The sequence below is a fragment of the Perca flavescens genome, chromosome 17, assembly GCF_004354835.1.
Source record: "Perca flavescens isolate YP-PL-M2 chromosome 17, PFLA_1.0, whole genome shotgun sequence".
Taxonomy (NCBI): Eukaryota; Metazoa; Chordata; class Actinopteri; order Perciformes; family Percidae; genus Perca; species Perca flavescens.
The window spans coordinates 19395112-19416983 of NC_041347.1; the positions used below are offsets into that span (position 1 = coordinate 19395112).

The 21872-nt window shown below is 40.4% G+C and overlaps 1 protein-coding gene across 3 annotated transcripts in view; it reads left to right on the forward strand.

The window, feature by feature from the left end:
- Positions 1-21872, forward strand: part of kcnma1a (potassium large conductance calcium-activated channel, subfamily M, alpha member 1a) — a 137612-nt gene that overhangs the window by 15149 nt on the left and 100591 nt on the right. For all 3 annotated transcript variants that reach the window (XM_028602955.1, XM_028602954.1, XM_028602952.1), the window contains exon 2: positions 20005-20151. In XM_028602955.1, coding sequence (XP_028458756.1) covers positions 20005-20151 — 147 coding nt within the window. The remainder of the gene's footprint in view (positions 1-20004; positions 20152-21872) is intronic.

Here is a 21872-nt window from a genome sequence, read left to right on the forward strand (position 1 = left end):
CCCCCCAAGTACACACCATAAGCATTAGGAGTCTGACATTTAGGCTGTGCTGGGCACACAGGGGGTGGTTTGCTTTTCTACACAACCTGTGTCACAGTATGCACAGTATGCCAGACTTTTCCTTGTCTGGACCAGTTGCCCAGCAACCAGCGGAGAATCCAGGAGGTTACTGGTCCTGAAATTGAATCCGTGTATTCCCCAAAAAATTTTACTTTTTAACAAAATGTAAACTTAATAATACTAGTCATATTAACCTTGGATTACATGGCACAGGGCCTCTGCATGAAAAAAAATGTGCTACTTATATATAGTATCAGTCTGAATCGTGGTAGTACTGTAGTTCCTCTAACTTTCTGTCGTACGGTGGCCCTCACCTCATGATTGCTGGAGTCATTTATTGTGACACCGTGAAAGCAATAGCCATGTTGGAGGGCTTACCTCGGACATCAGCGGTTTGTGGGTCAATTAATTTGATTTGAAATGTTTTGAGTTCAAATTTCCAAAGCACTGTTATTACATGCCAAAATGTCATATAACATTTATGTAAATATAACAATTGTATATTTACATTCCCTTCTACATACACATATAGCCCTTAATCAGTTAGCCCTCTGTGATTTGAAGGCGAAAATGAGGCAATTAAATCTTTCCAACCAAAGGGTTTGGTTATTAGAAGTCGTTCCTGTCTGTCTCAACATTGTTCAGATAGGTGCTTTCTGTCCTCTCTGTTCTGGGAAAACAAAACGACATAGAATAGCTGGGAGCTCCTTTTGGTTTTTGAAAGGGATTCTACTCTTGTTTGTACCAGATATCGTTAAACCAGAAAATGACTGAAAATTACATTCTGTGTGTAATTTTAATTTTTATGTTATGTATTTATGGACGTCATTATACTGCATCAGTGGTTATCATTAATCTTTACACATACATTTCCTTTCCCATTCATTTAGGACTGTAATGATTTATATAAGCGTTTTAGCTCCACTGGTTGAATATCAATTCTTATCCCCATTCTTTATTTGGATCCCCATTAGCTGCCACTAAGGTAGCAGCTTCTCTTCCTGAAGTGCCGCTACTGCTCAGTGCAAGCATTAAATGGCTTGTACAGAGCTGCTGCAAATCTTCCTATGAGACACATATAATACAGCTAACGTGCTACAGGTGGAATCCCTCATGAATAATGGAGGCGCCAGCGTGTTGTTCATTTGTTGTGTGGACACAGATACTGTAGCTGCATTATTGATGGGACCAAGACTTAGCTGGGAGGTGGCATTCCTTACCCTGATATTCATAAATCAATAACAAATAATCCCTCAAGCGTTTTTTGTCAATCTACTGCGCATTATACATTTACAGCACTTTTGATCCTAATCCTTGCTGAATTTACTTTTGGTCATTTCCTAACCTGGTGATTTGTGTATTACTGAGGAAATACTTTTCCTCTTCTTTTCTAACATGGGAAGTAGGATGAAGATTGGTTGAAGGAAATCATTTGAGCTGTCATGACTGACATTAGTCGTACCTGTCTTTCCTTGTGACCGTCTTTCTAGTCTTTTCACTAGAAAGCAGACGAGGAGGGGGCCGTTGTCCCCACTAGCTTGACACTCTGCTGGAAATGATCTGAAAGACCCACGCATTCTGGGAACAACTACGCGATCAGTGCCGTCTCCTGGAACTACCCAGCAAAATTTGGCCCTAATCCTGCTTTAATAGTAAACAACAGCTGTAGGGCACCAGTGCGCTCTGATTAAGAAGGAAAATAAATGACCTCAGTGTTACTTCTTACCAGTGTGCTGTTCAGCCATTCAAATATACCTACTTCTTTCTTCCATGTTAGTAGTGGAAAAATATTCTGTCCTCTAGGTGATTGAATTGTGTACAAATACAAAAAATGGAGTGATTTGGCTGTAGCTTATTTTATCCACAATGTCTACTGCAGGCTAGGTAATGAACCATGTCTACTGTAACTACATTATATAAACAATCTCTGTATAGAATCACATTCTAGTGTGCCCATTACTCTTTCTGATAGACTATTTTACACTCTGAACACAGCTATATGTAATAGGATAAGCACAAAAAAATGACACTGAGGCTACACAGAGGCCTGTACCCCGCACATACAGTACATGCACACACAGGCCCGCCTTAACCTAATGTTAGGCCCCGGGGCTGAGAGGTTTTGTAGGCCCCCAATCCCCTCGATTTATTGAGTCTCATTTAAAAAAAGTGTAATATCTAGGTAATCTACATCACAAAATGCATTAGTTTCTTTCGAGACATACAACAGTGAGTTTTCCCTCTTTGAGCCAGAAAACACCATAATATTGTTATCAACATATCACTGAGCCCACTTGAGCATTAACACAAGACACTTCATTTAACAACCACACACAGCAACTTATGGTGATAATAAAACCAAAATGTGTGAAAGTATGATTTCAAACAATATTATGAAAAACATCACCAACCATCACCTGTCTGCACAAACATTGATAATAACTGATAACCGCATAAGCAAAGAACAGCAACAGATCAAAGTAGGAGCCTCTTCTCTGGCCTCAGCGGGCCCTGTGAAGCAATCAAATGCACCATAGATAGCAACATGGCCTAATGCCAGGTAACAAAAAGATAAAACTGAGCAACATTTATAGAATGTTTGCAGTATAAATGTGCATTTCTCTTAAAACAATGCACAACCACAACTATTTAAAACATGCACAAGCTATAAATACAGCACTTTCTTACCTTTTTAGATGTGCTTTTGTCTGGTCTTCTTTGAAGAAAAGGCCCTAATTATGTCCTTAAAATCCAAATCACGAAGGATGTCATGCTCAATCAGTGTGAGATGACTGACTTGGTCTTGCTGCATGCTTGATCGCAGTCTATCTCTGCTGTTATATTATATATTATATTATATTATATTGGCGTTCCGATGCCGACACGTCAGCATCTTTATTTTGACAGGACTCCGGTCCCATTTCCGCCCAATAAGCCCGCACTTTTGTGTTAATATTGTTTCCCCAGCAGCCCGGGTCACAGTTATATGGGTCATCTGACTCGTCTCCCCCTAACAGGTTTGCGGCCTGGTCCTCTCTCTGCTCCCCCCTCCTCCTTCCCTCTATTGCTGCGGGCGGTCCCCTGCTCCTCTCCAGCTACATCCACCTGCGCGGCCTGCGCCTCCTCCGCTCCCTCCGGTGTGTGGGATAGCGATCTTCCTCCGGTGCTGGGTCAGTAGCAGCTGATTTAAAAAAATCCGGTGAGCTTTGGGATGCTCTTTAGATCTTTTTCACGCGACTCCTTCTTAATATGTTTTTTTCTTTTCTGGGCACCACTCTCAAACGTCCTCCCTGACATTTTCCCCTTTAATGTCACTCAATCATAGAGGGACACACCCAAAAACTAACTAGAGACATTCTGGTAGCCTATGGCCTGTGGGCTTACCTTTGGGGCCACGTGGGTCACTCCTAATTTGGATCAATCCGCAGCCATGTAATGTGCGATTAGAGTGATTGACAGAAAACCTGACAAGTTACAAAACAATATGACCTTTTCAGCTCATCATGAACCTGGACATGGGAGGCCCTTGAACTTGGGAGGCCCCTGGGCTTCAGCCCAGGTAAGCCTGTGCAGCGGCCTTGTGCACACACATATACACATTTACACGTGCTAGACAGAGAGAGCCGGGTGTTTGGTTTCTTTCCTTTTGCGTAATGTTTTTTCAGGCATACTGGAGTCTTTGCGGTCTGTCATTGTTGAACTGGGGTTTAAAATAGACGGGGGTATTTGGAGGCAGCTTAGTTGCAACTGCAACACACGTGATTGAATTAGAGTGCTGTCAGTTGGGTCCATTATAGAGATACCTTGGATATTTTCCATCAGCATGTTGGTCGAGAGAGTGTCTCCTGTTACACTATTTTTCTTGGAGTGTTTAGCTACGCTATGCTGATCGGTTAGCACATGCTTCCTCACAATCTACTTATTTGGAACAATACTCACCAATAATAGGTATGATGAAATACAACTGGAGACCACAATTATTGTATGTCTAGTGTGCACAATATTTTTTGATTGTGTCCTACAGGAGAGTTTTCCAAGCAGGTAATGCTGTGTGAAAAGCTTAGGACAACATTTTGACTGATGGCACATTAAAGAGATCGACAACTGAAAGACCCTCAGAATGAATGACAAAGCATGTGAAGCATGCGGTCGGTCTATATTGGCTCAAGAGGTAGAGCACACATTTGCCAGTCACTGTGGTACGCTCAAGTATGATCACGTTAAAGCTCAGTACGATTTTTATGGCATTCTTAAGTTACCCCACCACAGCTCTGTCCTTGTCATTGATATTTCCTTGAGACTTGGCTGCTGTTGGTGACATTAGACCAATGCAGGAGAATGTATGTCTTGTAAAGCCCAGGCCGTGAGGATTGAGTGTGTACCAAGGTTGCACTTGGACTATTTTTCACCCTCCACTAAGCTAAAAATAACGTGATGGTATTTTGGTATTTTGCCACCTGCATTATTAGAACACCCTTCCTTTGCCCATCGCAGCACCTTTTGATATGAAAATAAAAGATTAGAAAAGGTGTAACCTTGATTTAATTGTGTTAAAAATATGTGAATTTTTATTTGTGTTAAAAGTGTGTATCTAGACTTGGAAATGTATTCTTAAATTTGTGAATGTGTGTCTGCATTTGGAAGTATGTTAGTAGTTGAGATTATTTTTCACACAATCTGTTCTCTCTGTGTTTAATTTTCCTGTGCTTCAATCAGTGTCCAGATATTTGTCTCGCTTTAGGCACAGATTTTGCAGTTGTAGTACCATAAAGCCAACTGCTAAACTGCTTTGTGCTGCCGTTCTTCCCGACTAATTTTTTGAATGGGAAAATTGCGCGTCATTTTCAGTTGTTGATCAGTTTACAAGAATATTTCAGAAATGCTGGCTGTGGTTCCAGTTAAAACAAATTCTAGCACACACTCTTCAAATCCAGATAGGATTTCTCCACAGTTAGACACATTTTATCACAGTTTTATTAATGAAACAGCAGGAAAAAATGATATATTAAATGCATTAATATAGTGAGTTAGAATAGCAGTAAAATCTATGCATGGGCACATGCAGAGCTGTATGTCTTTAAATGTCACATTGGCAATTGGCTGTTTACACAGTGAAAGTGTTCATGTATTTTCCATATCTGCTTATTTCTAGGAATTCATGAAGATGGAGATTGGATTATTGAGTGGGAGTTAGTGAAACACTGTGGACAGGCTAACAGTGCATCAACCATACAACACATGTGGACAGTATATTTTAATAATAACAAGATTAAAGCTATTCTCTAACTATTGCAGCTGCCATGTCAACTCCTTAACCAGATTATGTTTAGGTTGAAATTGCAGCAAATATAATCTGATCAACAGACCTACGGTGCATTACTTATCAGTCTTTTGAATTGCAGTACTGTGGTGTTATGAATCGCAGTACTATGGTGTTATTCTGTGCACGCACCAGGAAAACCACAGAATGAAAGGAGTGTATATAAACAGCAGCACAGCCAGCGGTGGATAAAACAATTAAAATTTTGAAGCAACAACAAAACAGCTGAACTCAACTGAACGGGAAGTAACAGAACTTGTGTTAAGGTGGTCTGCAAATACATTCACTCCCTTTATCTTCCCAAAAATGTAAATGAACTCAAAATGGCATCAACTGGCTTGACATTGTAATTAAGATATACATCAGTGTTTACATACTCTACTTTTCAAACTTTTGAATGATAACTTTTCTGATTACCCCACACAATCATTTATTGACTCTGGCCACATTTCTCCCACAGTTGTCTTGAATTGCACCTCCTCTCAGCTTGCCTTTGTGTCTTTTCCTCCCTGTTGCTCTGCTTCTGTCCCTCTCTCTACCCCCCTCCTCCAAACCTCCCTTCCCACACACTCTGTCTCACACACCTACTGTCTGCCTGCCAGGTCTCTGTTGCTAAGCGACAAGCAATGAGGGATGGACTGCTCTTATGAGAGCGACGTTTGTCCGTCATGATCTCATCCTTGCCTGTGCTGTATGCACAAACACTGGATTTCTCTTAATAGAGTTGTGTCGGATTTCTACGGAGAAAGCTTATTGCTGTTATGCATTTGAATTACATACGTTAGTATTTTTTTATGCTTGTAGTGAACCCATTAATAAAACAACTTCAATATTACATTTTAATTGAATAAATGTGTTAGCCTTAATTTTAAAAGGGGGGCATTGGCTTCCAACATGCTGGGATAATTATTGAACCAAACAAAAAAATACTTTATAGCCAGTGTGTGAGGATTGAAATTGTGCCTTACAGATTTTATTTATTTGACAAAGATATTTTGCCTAATATCAGTGGTTCAGTATAAAGCGTAGTAGCAGTATTTGGTAGTGTTAAACTGTTTCTATTATTTGGTCATAATGTTACAGTTTGAATCACATATTTCCTGAACACAGAAAAAAAATGACACATTTATTTTCAGGATAAGATAACTGAATTTATTGGAGGATTTAGGTAAAATGACCTAAATCATTTCTGTTGCAAAATAGAAAATGTTACACTTGGAGGGTGTCTTTTAATTATATTAAAATGTCTGCAGTATGCTGTAACCTGATTCTACTGCTTAACATGTTGAACCACTACTGCACCCTTCCCCATACCTTCCCTGATTCCTTCTCATGTTACCAAGCTGTGAATTTCCCTTTTGCCTCATCCCTTTTGATTAGTCCCTTGGGCTCTTACGGCCATTATTTTGACAAATAAGCCTGGTGCTCAGCGCTAAAAAGCACTTACAACAGTATTGATTAACAGTGGCTATTAGCTTGTGAAGATGAAAGGAAGACGTTCTAACAGTAAACCTTCACTGGCCATCCAGAGCCTGTTAAATAAACGCACTAAGGTTGAGGATTAGTGATGTGGATTTCCTCATGGCTGCATTGAAGAGAAGCTCATGAGCTGGAGGTTACTTCACTACAACAGGCATAATGCATCTAGATGAGTAGATTACAAAGGCTCTCTCTTAGCTATAAAGCCCAGATGAAGCTGGAATGTAAACTGTCTTCATTATGATGTAACAAACATTGTGTAATTCACATAAAACCCTTGCGTATATGTTCACTTGACAAAAAAAGAGGAAAAGCTGTCTATATTTGCAACCACTTAGCGTACCAGGATGTCAAGCCTCGTAATGGCCGCCCTTCCTTGTCCACATCAATGGGTACATTGTTGTTGTCATCTGCAAGGACAGCAAGAGATCATCTTAAAATGAAGAGCTTTGATGAGTTCTAGCTGCTTCATGATTAATCACTCACACACACGCACGCACATGCGCTCCTTGCTTGTTGCCCTCGTTGCTTCAGTATAATTTCATAAAGTAAATCCCTCTCTCATGCAAATGCAGCCATAACACATTCTGTGTGTCACCCCTGGTGACTTGTCCTTGGGTTTGTACAGTGTTTCAGTGATCAAGTGCACACTGTGTGGACAGAAGAGAGCTGATTCAGTCTTCACATCATCCCATGTGAAAGCTGTTGCCAGCTCTCACTCTAATGCACCCTGACAACACTTTTTATTTTTATGCTGAATCTTTGGTGTTGTTTATTTGAGCTCAACAGTGCAGCCTGTACCAAGCCTGCGAGGGTCAAATTGCTGACTCTGGGTAGGTGATTTTCTCCAACCCTACCCGCAAAAACCACCCCCACATCACAGCACCATCACAGGGTAAGCCTCTCTCTACCTCAGGCGAAAGGCAATCCCGCAATACTTTCTGTCAGCTCCTCAAATCCCAAACCTGTTCCAAACACAACAACGCCACTAAAAGGAACCGGCAGATCGCAGCGGAAACCAGAGCCGACGCATGTCTCACACCGAACACAAACAAACATGGTCCGACTTGGATACAGAGTGCTTCCTCTGAGCTCTGTGTGCCTTGTCTCTGGATGTTTCATTCTACAGTAAAAATCCTTTGATATGGTAAAGTTGAGCAGAGAGGATGCCTCAGTCCTCCCCAGCAGCCCACTTTACACTTGACATCACATAGGGGCTTAATGCTGTGCAATGAAGTCCAGTGTTCCTCTGAAGGCATTGGCAATGACCTTTCCTATAAACACACAGATTGGTTTGCTGCGCTGCCATCTTGCATAATTACACAGACTCTGTGTAGGCTTCAGAACATGTATACACACTTTCTGCAATGTTTCATCCAGACTCCATTCTCTCTTAATGAATCTTGTTAGCTGAGGTCAAAGTTCTTTTTGTCTGAGGTCACAGTACAGAAACAAAATCTTCACCGTGGAACACATTGGGGGCCTTGGTGTGGGCTGAACACAAGCCATAACAATCCCCAGGGTGTCCTCCACACATTTCCTTTTCCTAACCCCAGGGTTAAAACATACAAATTCTGTATGAAGGCGTGAGATCCAAATTTAAAATGATTAAATGTGCCTAGAGTTAGAAAATCATTTGCACTTACATTTGTTAGCCTCTGAGCTGTTCTTGAATCAAGGGCAAGTCTCTGAATCATTAGACTCAGATGACTGCCTTTTTTTTTACTGCCTTAAACAAGAACATTTCCCAAATAACATTGTTGACCCCTATATTGTGTAATGCAGTTTGAGGACCTAATTGACACATTCTCAGAAATTGGGAGAATCTAAATCCAGCTTCGTTTAATCCTCCTCATTAGGCAAATGTGTGCTGTTTTTGTACAACTACCAAACAATTAACCAGGGGGACTATTGATTAAAATTCAAACCCATTCCCTCTGCTGCTATTGTTTCACATCAAACGTGTGGCTTAAGCTTGTCTCAATAAATTCACGTAGTCCTGCATGCTGGCTGGCATCAGCGAGAGTTTTGAGAGTATTATTGCATCAGGAGAAGATAAAGGTAATGAGACCTGTCTCTCAAGCAGAGAAAGCCTAATCTCCTTGGTGTCTTCAGGCTTTTCTTAAGCTGGTGGAGTGGAAAGGAGAGCAGGAAGTGAAAAATAAATGGAGAGGAACGGAAAGAAACTAAAAGAAGAACAATGACATGCATGGACATGGATGGAGATAGAAGAGAATAAGAAAAAGAAGGAATGGGGAGATAGAAGGATATACCAAATTGTATCAAGGGGTTGATTTATGTTTAGGCACAGGCAGAACATTTAGGGGCACACACCTTAAATTGACCTGCAATGCAATTTTTCACATTTCCCCTATTTTAACTGTTTTACTAATAAATGCTTTGGGGATAACTACAGAAACTACAATGTGCTGTCTTATAGTTCACAGACACATTTTAATTGAATGGCGCTTAACAAATATACACACAAATGTAAAGAAAGTATTATTGTCAATTACATTATACATCATATACGGTCTCCCTCACTCCTCTCTGTATTTTTTGTTTACTCTGAAATAACAATCATAACTAAGGTTATTTAACTTCAATGGAAAGGGGAGTAGGATTTCTAACTATTTAACACAGAGTGTGGGAAATATTGAGTGATGAGGGAGCCAGAGGCATATGAGCTCACAACACTCACACAAGCACAAGTTTTTACGAGGTTAATAGTTATATAATTAGCAACATATATATATATATATATATATATATATATATATATATATATATATATACACACACACACCAGGGGGGCGGTGCCTGTTATTCCGAGGTGGCATGAACGCAGCATTACTCACGGACCCTCACACCCTCTCACACTTGAAATATAAGATAAAAAAGTAATCAAATTTGTGTGCGAGTAGTTTTAAAAATGACTCGCACTTGATCAAAAAATGGTTGCAAAATGAGAGGGGTTTGATTAAATGATGGGTTGGAAGGAGAGGACAAATCGAAAGATCATGAAGGAGGAAGAGACTGTCGGTGTGTGCATATTTAAGTGTATTGGCTACACTGTTTATTTCTGATGTATACAGGGGTGGAAACATTTTAGGAAAACCTTAAAGAATAATACTCATAAAAATTCAGGGAATACATCTCTCTGACACCAGTGTATCATTATAGACTTAAATGGAATTGCATTAGAGTGTACATGTCTGCAAGATTTGCACAGGTTACTAAATATACAACACTACTAACTTGTGCATAATACATAAGGCTACACATATGATACAAATTAACAATACATGCATTTGTCATGAAAATCATATGACCTGTTGTGGTTCTGGACTGATTTGTTTGTTGGTATAGTATATTCACATGGTATTTTCAGCATCTGTACCTAAAGCTACCACCCACACCTACCAGATTGCTGCCACAAAAAAAAAGTATCTGCCAGTCATACTGGATGTTGCTCTGTATAGAATGGGATCATTGATTGGTGCCGGTTAGACAGCATGGAGCCAATTAGGGCAATAGCCAATACCATCTTGTTTGTTTCCCGCTACTGGAAAACACCTAAACGGCCTGTTTTGCAGAAGGCAATGGGCCCCAGATTTCAACTGTCTGTTTGTACACTGAGTCGCTTATTTACAGAGAGCTCTCCGTCTGTCTGTGTTTAGGAGGAAAGCTCATTAAAGTGTTCTGAGGGCAAAAGGGGATCAGGGCTAAGAGAGGTCACTGCTTGATAAGAGTTGTTGCTTTCTGTGCTGCTGCCGCTACTTAAATACACTGAGGCAGTGTGGAAGAAACAAGACCATGGAGAAGAAAGGCTCATACTTTAAGTCTGTGCTTAAGGTTCATTAAGAGGGTCCACAAAACCTTATTTATAGATCTCCAAAAGACTTAGTGAAATAAATACTTGAAGTTGGTTCTTGTATTATATAATCTACCGTTACAACTACTACTACCAATACCAAGAAGAGTCTTATAAAATATGTAATTTTAGCATGGCCTCCACAGCTGAGTATCACTTAAATTGAAAATCTATCCCTGTTTAACTAATTCCTTAACTAATTTTTTTCACATCAGTAATATCCCAAATTGCACATCTGTCAACATAGTTAATATCATGAGTATGTATTTTGACTGCAGTCCTTAAGTTCTAAAATTGAGGAGTACAAATCTGCAATTTTTTTCTAAATTTGTTTTGACACATAAATAAAAGAATATCAGCATTCTTAAGCATTCTTGACACTGTCAATTGTAATGTAATTCATGTTGAACATTTAAATTGAAAAGTGCCATCAAAGAGTCAAGGTCAAGGGTTGACAGTCGGGGCAGCAATCCACTAAAAAACGGTTACAATGTGCCCTCAAAAAGCAGGGAAGACCCTACCTAGCTAGCTAGCTAGCAGACATGGATATACAGGGGCACCTGGGTAGCTCACCTGGTAGAGCATGCACCCCATGTACAGAGGCTCAGTCCTCACCGCAGCTACCGTGGCTTCGATTCCGACATGCAACCCTTTGCTGCATGCCGTTCACCTTTGTCTCCCCTTTCATGTCTAAGCTGTCCTATAAAATAAAGACCTAAAATGAAAATCTAAAAAAAATAAAACATGGATATACGACAATGCTGTTTATAAAATAATTTATTTACAATAACTTTAAAAAAATCCTTTCCAATTGTTTTTTGAGGAGGTAAACATTTGTTAGCGCTCAATGAAATTATGTTTTGAATTGTAAACATTGTATAACTCCTAACGGTACCGTTGAACCTTTTTCTTATTTCGGTCTATTAGCCAACATAATGAAAATGTATTCAAGAACCAGTATCTGACCAGTATTTTTTTGTTGAACAAGCTTTGGGCTTTTATTAAAAAAAAAAAAGAAATCATTATAAAGCTGCTTACCATGCTGCAATGTGGTTAAAACACATGCAGTATTGAAAAAAATGACCCTGTTTGTGTAGTGCCGTGTGCAGCTGGGAGCATGCTGCTGCTGATGGAGCTCTGTTAGCAGAGATATGAGTTCTGCCACTGGCTCCATGGTTAGGAGGTCCAGACAGGCTGCGAGCTTGGAGGCACACTATTACCTCCTGATTCATGGGTGTGGTAAGCGATGCAGACACAAACCGAGCCCCAGTTGAAATAGAAATTAATCATTGCCCTTAACCCACACATACAGTACTCTATATACACACAGACACACAGACAAAACTGTCCAGTGCCCTTGAATGAAGGAAAGTTCTGTTTGTTAGAGCAATAATAGAAAATAGAGTCAACCTTCAGGGTATACAGTAGCTGAACAGATAGAGGTTGTTGGTTCTAAGCAGTAAGAACATCACAAGGACAACGTCATTTTAAGGAACATCACAGTCACATTTAGTCCAAGCATGACAGACAATTACTCCAAAGGGTGCTGCTTGTCTTGAATGCTGCACATGTATATTCATCCGGTAACACCGATTCACATGTACATTGGACTGTTGTACAAAATGGTGGAAATTAGCCTCAGGTGATTGTGCCGCTGATGGCTACACAGGCTGGTGTCATTCAAGCATGTTGCTTTTTTTCATTCCACCTACTTTCTGAAAGGATAAAATGGCACGCAACCCAAAAATTCTAGATTATAGTTTGGCTCAGAACACATCTTGTTCTTTTACTTGAGTGTATGTAGAATAATCTCATTACACAAAGAAACAAAGGCATTCTGCAGGTAATGTATGTAAACTGGTGGGATAACCACTGCTTCTAGATGTTTTCCATGCCTGATTTATTAAATGGACCAAAAGCTTTTCCCTTCAAGTCAGACCTCATTTGCATAGGAAATAAGAATGTGAGCCTGTGTGTATCACCATAGTAACAAGCCATCTCTAGATTGGTTAAAAAAAAAAAATATATATATATATATAATATATAAATGACTCCTTTCAAGAATTAAACAATCAATTATTGCATGCGGAGTAGAATGTGATTTACGTGTGTGGTATGTAATGACTTCACATTAATGGTGCTTTCCCCCCCTACACAGTCATTTGTTACATTTGCACTCCTCCATCTACATTAAAGTAATTACGTTGTCTCTTTTCATGGTATTTGTGTCTGAGGCCATAAATATTTCCAATATCTGGTTTCTGTGGTGATTACAGGGGCAATTATCTGTACTTGCAGTCAAATACGGTTAGAAGCAAAGATCAGCAGAAGAGCTGACGGGCATCTCGTCAGAGGCGGAGTGGCTGATTGACAGCTTTTACCTTGTTTAGGGTGAATTATTAAGGTACAAATTCCAGTGGTGTGGTATCAGCCATCTCTCTGGGTCTCTAAAAGTAATGGAGAGTGCAAAGATAATTATGATATTGATTTTTGAGGTCTGAAACTCCTGTGGTGCCATTTATTGCTCCGCCACATAGTAAACTAAGTGAAAACTGCGGTTAGTGCTATTTTGTTTGTTCTCCGACTGTTAATGCTCCTACAGCTTTCAGCTGCCAAACAACTAGATCTACAGGGAATAGAGATACAGCCGTACATTAGCTCATTCTCCGTGGTCTTTAGTCAGGCTTTTTTACACCAGAAATGTTTCATCTTTCATTCAAGTTCTTCTATTATATAGCCTACATCTTTACATATGCCCTCATTTAAGCCACTGAGCTTTATCATCTTCAAATAATAGACAGCCAAAGACGTTACGGATGACAAGCGCAGACCTTTCAATCTCCCACAATTGACTTTGTCGTCTATTTTTATCCCCAACCACTGGGGCTTGAAATGTTGTATCAATGGAAGAGGTGCAGTACAGCATTATGAATCAACAAAAGATTTTTTTTTATCTTTCATTTCCCCTCCAGTCGTAAGTAACTCACACTAATGCAGATGTGTCTTTATTCTGTCCTCTTTTGTTTGAGCAGAGGGACATGAACCCATGTACGTCCTAGACAGCATGCACTGCCAGGCCTACATTATGCGTTTTCATATTGCTGTCTTATTGTTTCTCTTCGCTAGCCGAGAAGATATCACAATTGTGACAAAAAGCTTACTTGGAGTGCAGCCATTTTGATGAATGAGTTCCTGTCCTGTTGTCCAGATTGGGTATGTTGTCCAGTGGTGATGCATAGAGATGTAAACTGTTTGAATTGTCCTGTTTGCTGACATTGTTGATGTCAACTATTTAGTTCAGTGTGTCCACAAATCGTCTAATCCTCTGGCCTGCAGTGCTCAATAGGCTTGGCACAGAGGGATAGTACATGGCTGATTCTGGAGAAACTTTTCAACGACACCGATAGCTTTGGTGTCCTTGGTGAGACCAATGATCCAACTCTGATGTCGTACAGTATTTGTCTTTGGAAAGTTTGGACTTTTGGCTTGGCTGACCTCAATCTCATAGTTTCTTGGTGCACAATGCTGTGATTTGTAATTTTCTAAAAATGATTTAGCTCCATATAAACTCAACCCTGTGAGCATAAACTGTGTTCTTAGTATAGTATTCTATACCATATGTGCAGATTTGCCCTGCAGCTTCCCAGCCTCTGTAAATCACATGAGTGGTGATAGGAAAATTGTGTTTGATAGCGGTGACATGAATGGGTGGCGTCTGGAGCAGATTGCATTCTAAACTGTACCTGTGTAATCCCTAAATCAAACACATGGCAGCCTGGGTAAGCCCTTAACCTACGGATCAACAGGCTTTGGCCCGTAGAGTCCCATTATCTCAAATCAGAATACTCATCTTTATTTTTGCTCTTTGATCTCTATGTTTTAGCAGTACTATATTATATATTAACTCAATTTATTGTTGCAGAGAAACATCACTTCCTATGGCCTGACGGTAATTAGCCTGTACCATTTGCCCCTTTTTAGTTCTATATGATTCAGCAGGCATGACCTATACACAGAAATAGCAGCTTTTGGCGTTGTCAGATTCAGCGTTGCACCTGTGTATGTGAGCATGCGCATTAGTAGGCGATGTGAAGAGGTTCCTTATTCTTCCTTCCTCTTCCCTTTTGCTGTGACCCAGTGTAGATCTGTAACCCAGGGACACTGGGTAACTGTACCGGCATTAAAATAGCAAACAGGGGAACAGAGCGTGTTATGAGATTCACTAGTTTCACGTCTCCCTGGGTGAGGCTATAAATAGCCTCTCACAGTGGAATAGAGTTTTCCCCAGCGATGCGGACGAAAGCCAGAAGAACAGCTGCGCTTAAGCCAAGTCCTGTTAGATCAGCAGAGTCACATGGCCATGATCCTGTCTCTCTCTCTTGTCTTTTCTTTCTGTCTCACTCTCTGTCTCCTGTCTCTTACTCTCACTTTCCACTTTTGCTCCCAATCTGTCCCCACTGTCTGTCTTTCACCGTTTGTTTATCTCCCTGTCTTGTAGTATCTTTGTCTCTCTGTCACTGTCTTCCCCGTCCTGTCTCTCTGTCCTGTGTTTGCTCAGTTTTCCGTCTCTCTTGATTTCTTGTAATTTGTGTCTCTCTGTCACTATCTTTGTCCCCCCTTGTTTTATCGTGCCGTAAGTCTATTTTCTTTGCCTCCTCTGACTCTTTTTTGAGTGGGTGTCCTTCTTCGTCTCCCATAGCCTGTCTGTTTCTCCCTTTCCTGTAGATTTCTCACTGTTAGTCCCTCTTTTTGTTTTTTTTCCTCTGTCATGTTTTATATGTCTTTCTCATTATTACCAGCCCTCCCCTGTGTACTCTGCTAATTGGTACAATGCTAATATTAACAGTGTTCATCTGCGTTGTTATGAAAAGGTTTCTTGAAATAGGAGGTTGAACTACATACCTTTTCTAATAGAAATGTTAACAGGTTGTCACATCAACACCTTTCACATTAATGACTGAAAGTGTATAGTTTGCAAAATGTTGTATGTACTCTAAAAGAGTGCCGTGTTTCATTTCTCATATCACATTTGTATTTTTATTAATTAAAAAGTTGAATTCCTGCATGCTGTCAGCACTAATTTATTTGTTTATTGAAAAATATGAATGCACATCTATAACAACAATCAACAAATGAGTAAAATCACCAGAACCTGAGACAATTACTCCATCATTTCCGTTCATACTGGACAGGCAAAAAAGAGGTTAAAAAAATAGGACATTAGTAGATCAAACAAGAACCAGTGCAAGTATACTATTCAAACTAGAAATCATTTTCATACTCTGCATCTTAAAGGTATAATACTTTAAGATGTTGATTTCAGTCCTGGTTGATTTGGCTATACCAGTGGTGGTTATTGGTAGTAACAGCAAGTACGGTTTAATTCTACAGCAAACTTTAAGTATTATAGTAACCTTAAGTGTATCTGTTCAGCAAAACCACACACAATTCCCTCAATCCTTGTCATTGCTAATCTCAGTGACAAATGCATTGCATTTGACTGCTTCACAATACCGTGTTTGCAGTCAAACACTTTTAATGTGAACTTGCAGCAGCGGAAATGTTTGGTTTGCATTAGCAGTAACTTGAAAATGTGAACTCTGAAATGGCTGTGGAAGACTGAACGTGCTGATATCAATGAGTTAAAAAAATGAAATGTATTGCTGAATTACATAAAAGCATAATTTCCTGTGAATCTCTCGTGTGGTGATAGGCAATTTGAATCCAGCTCGGGAATGGCAGACTCCGCCACTAACAATCAAAAACACTATAGAAAGAATCAATTACAAAATGTAAAAACATTGAATGGCCATTACTAAAACAATCCTGACCATAACTAGTATAAAAAGGGTTTTTAAAATATTAAGGATTGTTCTTCAAAGACAAAAATTAAACATAGAACTGACAAGGTTTCAGCGTTTACTGCCTTTTTCTTACGATTTAAAGGACAAATCCGGCGCAAAATGAACCTAGGTCTTAATAACAACACGTGTACCGAGTCGACCATTTTCTGGGATATGTTTTCATGCTAATTGAATGTGACCAGTTTTAGCGCAAACCGCTAATGAGCTTATAATGCTAGTCGTCGGGGCACGGATAAAGTAAAAAGAAATTGCTATTTCTATACCAGAAACAAGGCACAGAATAGCACCACACTTCCACGGTAGCATAATGAGGGTCCCTACATGTAAACCGAAGCATTGAGAACTTTGTAAGTGTACAGACAGTTTATTAAATAGATAGTTTATAAAGACAGTACCGTTCACGAGCAGTCGAACGACGAATGCCGTGCTTGAGCTATGTTACTTGTTACTGGTTACACAGCGTTCGGCTTTTATTAAGAAATCTTTGCTTCCTTCATCATACAATTTTGAGTTTGGTTAAACACATTTACTAAACCCTGCTTCTGTCTCTCTCTGTCTCTCTCTCTCTCTCTCTCTCTCTGCCTGACTTTATCTCTCTCAGTTTGACATCACAGGTGTGTATATATAGCCAGCAGATGGATTCTCCCATGGCATTTGCTTCAGTGCTTCTCTCTCCCTCGGCTCAACGTCGGCCACTCAAATGAACTAGAAGCAATTCCTTGTTTACACTGTCTCTTCTGATCTGCCCAACCATCAGTTTGTGACTGCATCCATTATTCATGTGTTCCCCTCCACCACACGCACACACAGTAAAACATTACTGCTGCTCAATGTGTTATTGCCTCCATGTTCAAGGGTGTACCTGTGAGAATTGCTATTCCCATTTCAACCTGGCATCCTTGGGGGTCTAGACACAGAGTGTGCATTATACATAAAATCTTCTTCATATCTTGAAATCCTTGTAAAGTCCATGTCTAACTATGCAGTAGTCTGTCTTTAAAAAAGAAAAACTAATTCATGAAGACATTGTTTGGTGTTTCCATGATGTGATGTAGCACTAGCAAACCTGTCAGTCAGTTAGCAGTATTTACCCCAAAATTATTGTGACAGGACTAATGTCTAAAGGCGTAATTTGGAGTACACAGTAGCAAGGAGCGCTAGGAACAGGTACAGCTACTGTGAGACGTGACTTTAGTGACAAACAGTCTTGTGTGATGTGGTGTGTTCCTACTGCAGTGTGAAGTGTGAAGTTGATGGGGCCCTCTGGCTAAGAAGTAAATGCTGAGCACAGACTAGCACATACTATGCCACGACAACATGCCTGGAGTGCTATCGAGCAGGCACACAGCCAATCAGAGTGAAACTTTAGACATCTCTCTGCACTGTCACTCGCATGCATACACACTTTGAGTATTTGCAGCATGTGATGGCGAGACGCATGCTGGCTACGTAGTCAAGAGAGTACTGAAGAAGTATGGACGAGGGGTGGTGGGTGGTTGGGAGTTTAAGAGAAGACAGAATCTTAAGCCTGCAGCCTGCGTATTAAGTTAGACATATTTAACTATTTACAGCTGAGCATATTCTCCAGCTTTCAGGCAACACAATCTCATAAGTTTTGTGATATTAGCCTGAACATTGACATGTAGATGTTGTTTACATAAGCGTTTGGGGCACAAACTGAATCGTGTGGCAATCTTAAAATATGTGATTTATTTTTTTTCAAATAGAAAAAAATGTAAAAAAATGTAATAGTTATGATTTGGAAATAAATTAGTTAAAGTTAGGATTGCTTCCAGTTAATGGCAGCTGCCATTTATAATTGGGCACAGATTTTGTGTGACTTTTAAAGACAAAACTGAATACTTCATGATAGGTACTTTAAAAGTTTGTGAGTCTCCTAACACTAAGTTATTTAATGAGTATAAAAAGCATAAGTAACTTAATTATCTACCTCAGTACTGAGTGGCCCGACAGCAGGAGCAGATAATGATCTTATGACGAAGTCAGGCTTTTTTAGGGCCAGTTTATTGGCATTGTTATGGGGTTGGAATCAAATTAGGAAAATGGCAGCTGTGTCCATGCCGTATCATTATGAAATCTAATTTGACCAGACAATCCTCTTGAAATGGACAGAGCACTCTCTTGGGCTCATCTATTATAGCACTGATCTTTAGCCCTGCAAACATACTCAAGTTGCAATCTGGTTTGTTTTTATGTTGCATGTGGGCACATACAGTATTGGTCACCGAGTGGCTGGTTGGCCTTTGGTTGTGTACTCTTCCTGGAACGAAATGTTTCTTCTTCACAAACTTGCTGTAAACACAAATCTTTTTTACGTTGTCGTTTTTGAATGTTATGGGTTCATCCAAACAAACTGTAGCAATGTGATATGTACAGTACTGGGAAACAAATTTCAGTTTGTTAACATAGCACATAATCTGCTTTGATGGCTACTTGTCGTATGTCACTGTGAGGAGGGACAATGTAAAAATCTGTCCTAAGCGCTGCATGTGTACCCTAGTGAAATATGAGCTCCTTGGAAAAGAGCAATGGGCCGCCATCAAGAGGGTTGAAGTTATTGCAATCCCAAGGATTCTTTGTGGACGCCATTTGCGGGGCTTAACAGCATTGTTTTCTGAGGCTGGCGGTGACAAATACAAACCTTCACTATGCGTCTTTGTGCACGTAATGATTGTATGATTTTGTTGCCCTAAAGGTTGTAAAATCACAGGGAAATCTACTCATTCCCCTTTTCTGCCAGAAGGACAGGGAAGTTGAGTGCCTGCTCTTGTCAAATGAGGAGTGACTGAATGGCTGGAAAGGAACAGCTGCGTGCGGTGTTTGTGCCAAGCAATGCATGTCAATGAACTGCCATGCAACTCTGCTCACTCAGTCGGACACAAAAAGGAACGTTGAAAGGCCTGCATGAGAACACTTTTACTCTCTTAACCCTGCGGAACAATTAACTTCAAGAGACAAATTTGCAAAATGGGGAGAGGGAATTGACATTCTGTTGTTATATAACATAACGGCACTCAAATTGTTTAAACACACAGATTTAACATATAGCAGATGGATGCCATCATGGCGGGATGGCTGCAATCACAGTCATTTTTTGACCTCAGAGGTTGTAGCTTGTCTTGAATGTGGACGTGCATGAGCTCAGGAGTACTGAAGCGTTAGCCTTCCACTTAACAAGATATTGTTTTACAGTAAAGGCTGATACCAGTAATTTGTTTGTTTGTTGATTATATTCAGCAAACGGTGGTTACGCACTAAAGCTTTAAATGCCCCTTCAAGTTTGTGCCTTTTTATTTCTCCCCTGTATATTCTCCTTATCCCTAAAGCAGGCCATGTTCCTGTTTTCTACCTTTAATATGCTCACACAGATTTTTTTTCTATTCTAGGAGGCTCAGAAGGTGATCAATCCGGCAGCAGACAAACCAAAGGATGAGAAGGAGGAGGTCCCAATCAGCGAGGTGGGATGGATGACTTCAGTCAAAGACTGGGCTGGTGTCATGATCTCCGCTCAAACAATCACTGGCAGAGTTCTGGTAAGTTTTCCATGTTTTAGTGGATATAAATATCTCAACCCCCAAATCCAGACTCAAATCCTTTAGCACTTTTTTGACACTGATCATTTGCCCAACCACAATTAGTTAAGTGCAGCAGTTTGGTCTTTCCTCAGGCAAATGGGCTGCAACTGGTTTTCACACCCAAGTTGGCTCTTAAATTAATCCACTGTATAATCCATTGCCATGTACACATTTACTCACCTGTTTTATACAGGTCCCACTGGAGACATACTGTAGGGCCATTAATTTGATCCCCACAGAAGCTAGCAGATGCTCAGTCCTCACTGAATCTCAGTCAGCTATTTGGCTGGCACTGTCCAGCCTTCTTTCTGCTGCAATGGCCTATGCCCGGCACGTTGTAACTCACTCTGCTGTGCCTCAGCCAGCTGAACTGATGAATGTGTGTGTGTGTGTGTGTGTGTGTGTTTGCACACATGCTATTGTGTATGTGATGGGGAGATTTATTTGTTGAGTACGAGAGGTAGCATGGTGTTTGTGCAATAGGTAAGAGGCTGTCACCGTGGCTTTTTTTCTTGGTACGAATTACAGTCCCTCTCCCCTGCTGACCCACCTTTCTTTAGCTTCATCCCTCACTCTGCTGCCAGAATCTTTCCTGAGCTCTACAACTCTTTGCAAAATCCTGATGTATCTGCAACAGTCTAACTGAATATATATGATGCTGGGCTTATATTCAGCCTGTTCCCATATTGCTTGAGTTTTCATATTTCAACTTGAATAATTTAGTTCATTCTGTCCATTGATGGTGACAAGGAAAATTGTCTCAGGAATAGAAAAAGCAACTTCAATGACTTCAAGGATTCATATTCCAAAAGCACTGCTTGTAGTAAGGACACAGTTTGAGACTGTACAACACATTGTGAACATACGATACAATCTCAAAAGTCAAGGAGTCAGGAGAGAGAGAAATGGATCCAAACTAAAATACCAACACTGTCATTGTTAATGTTTGCTGGAATGTGGCAGTACTTTCTTCACGCCTGTTGAGAATAGCTGGGAGTTGAGGATTCAGGCCTTTCATGGTGATGAAGAATCCTGAAGGGAGCTGTCAATTTACAAAATTAGCCTCTCTTTCATCACTTCCCCACTCACACACTCCGCTGGCATGGACATAGCTCCCTCTCGCTTTCATCCTCTGCTCTGACTGAGTGCTCCCAATCTGCCGTGTGTGTGTGTGTGTGTGTGTGTGTGTGTGTGTGTGTGTGTGTGTGTGTGTGTGTGTGTGTGTGTGTGTGTGTGTGTGTGTGTGTGTGTGTGTGTGTGTGTGTGTGTGTGTGTGTGTGAATTGATTCCTGCATTAAAGCTACAGTAACAACGTATGTAATCCCATAATGTCCAACAAAAACAGTGAGGATCATAACCTATGAATGTAGATATTCGCCCTATCTCTCTGTGCAGTAGATTTGCACGGCATGGTGGGTACAGAAATAGGTCAGTCCTGCCATCTTTCTTAATGGAATCTTGGGTGGCAACCAGGGACCATCTGTTCACATGGTCTGCTCCCTAAACCCTGTGGTCATCCCTCTGCCTACCCATCCACCAACACACCGCATGGCACACTGCATATTGACCCCTGTCATCTGCAAATTCAACACATCTGTCTATCTCTGCAGTAGAGTAACGGCACATGCATTCTAACAGTGATTGTAACAAATCCAGTACAATCCAGATTCTACAGTAGA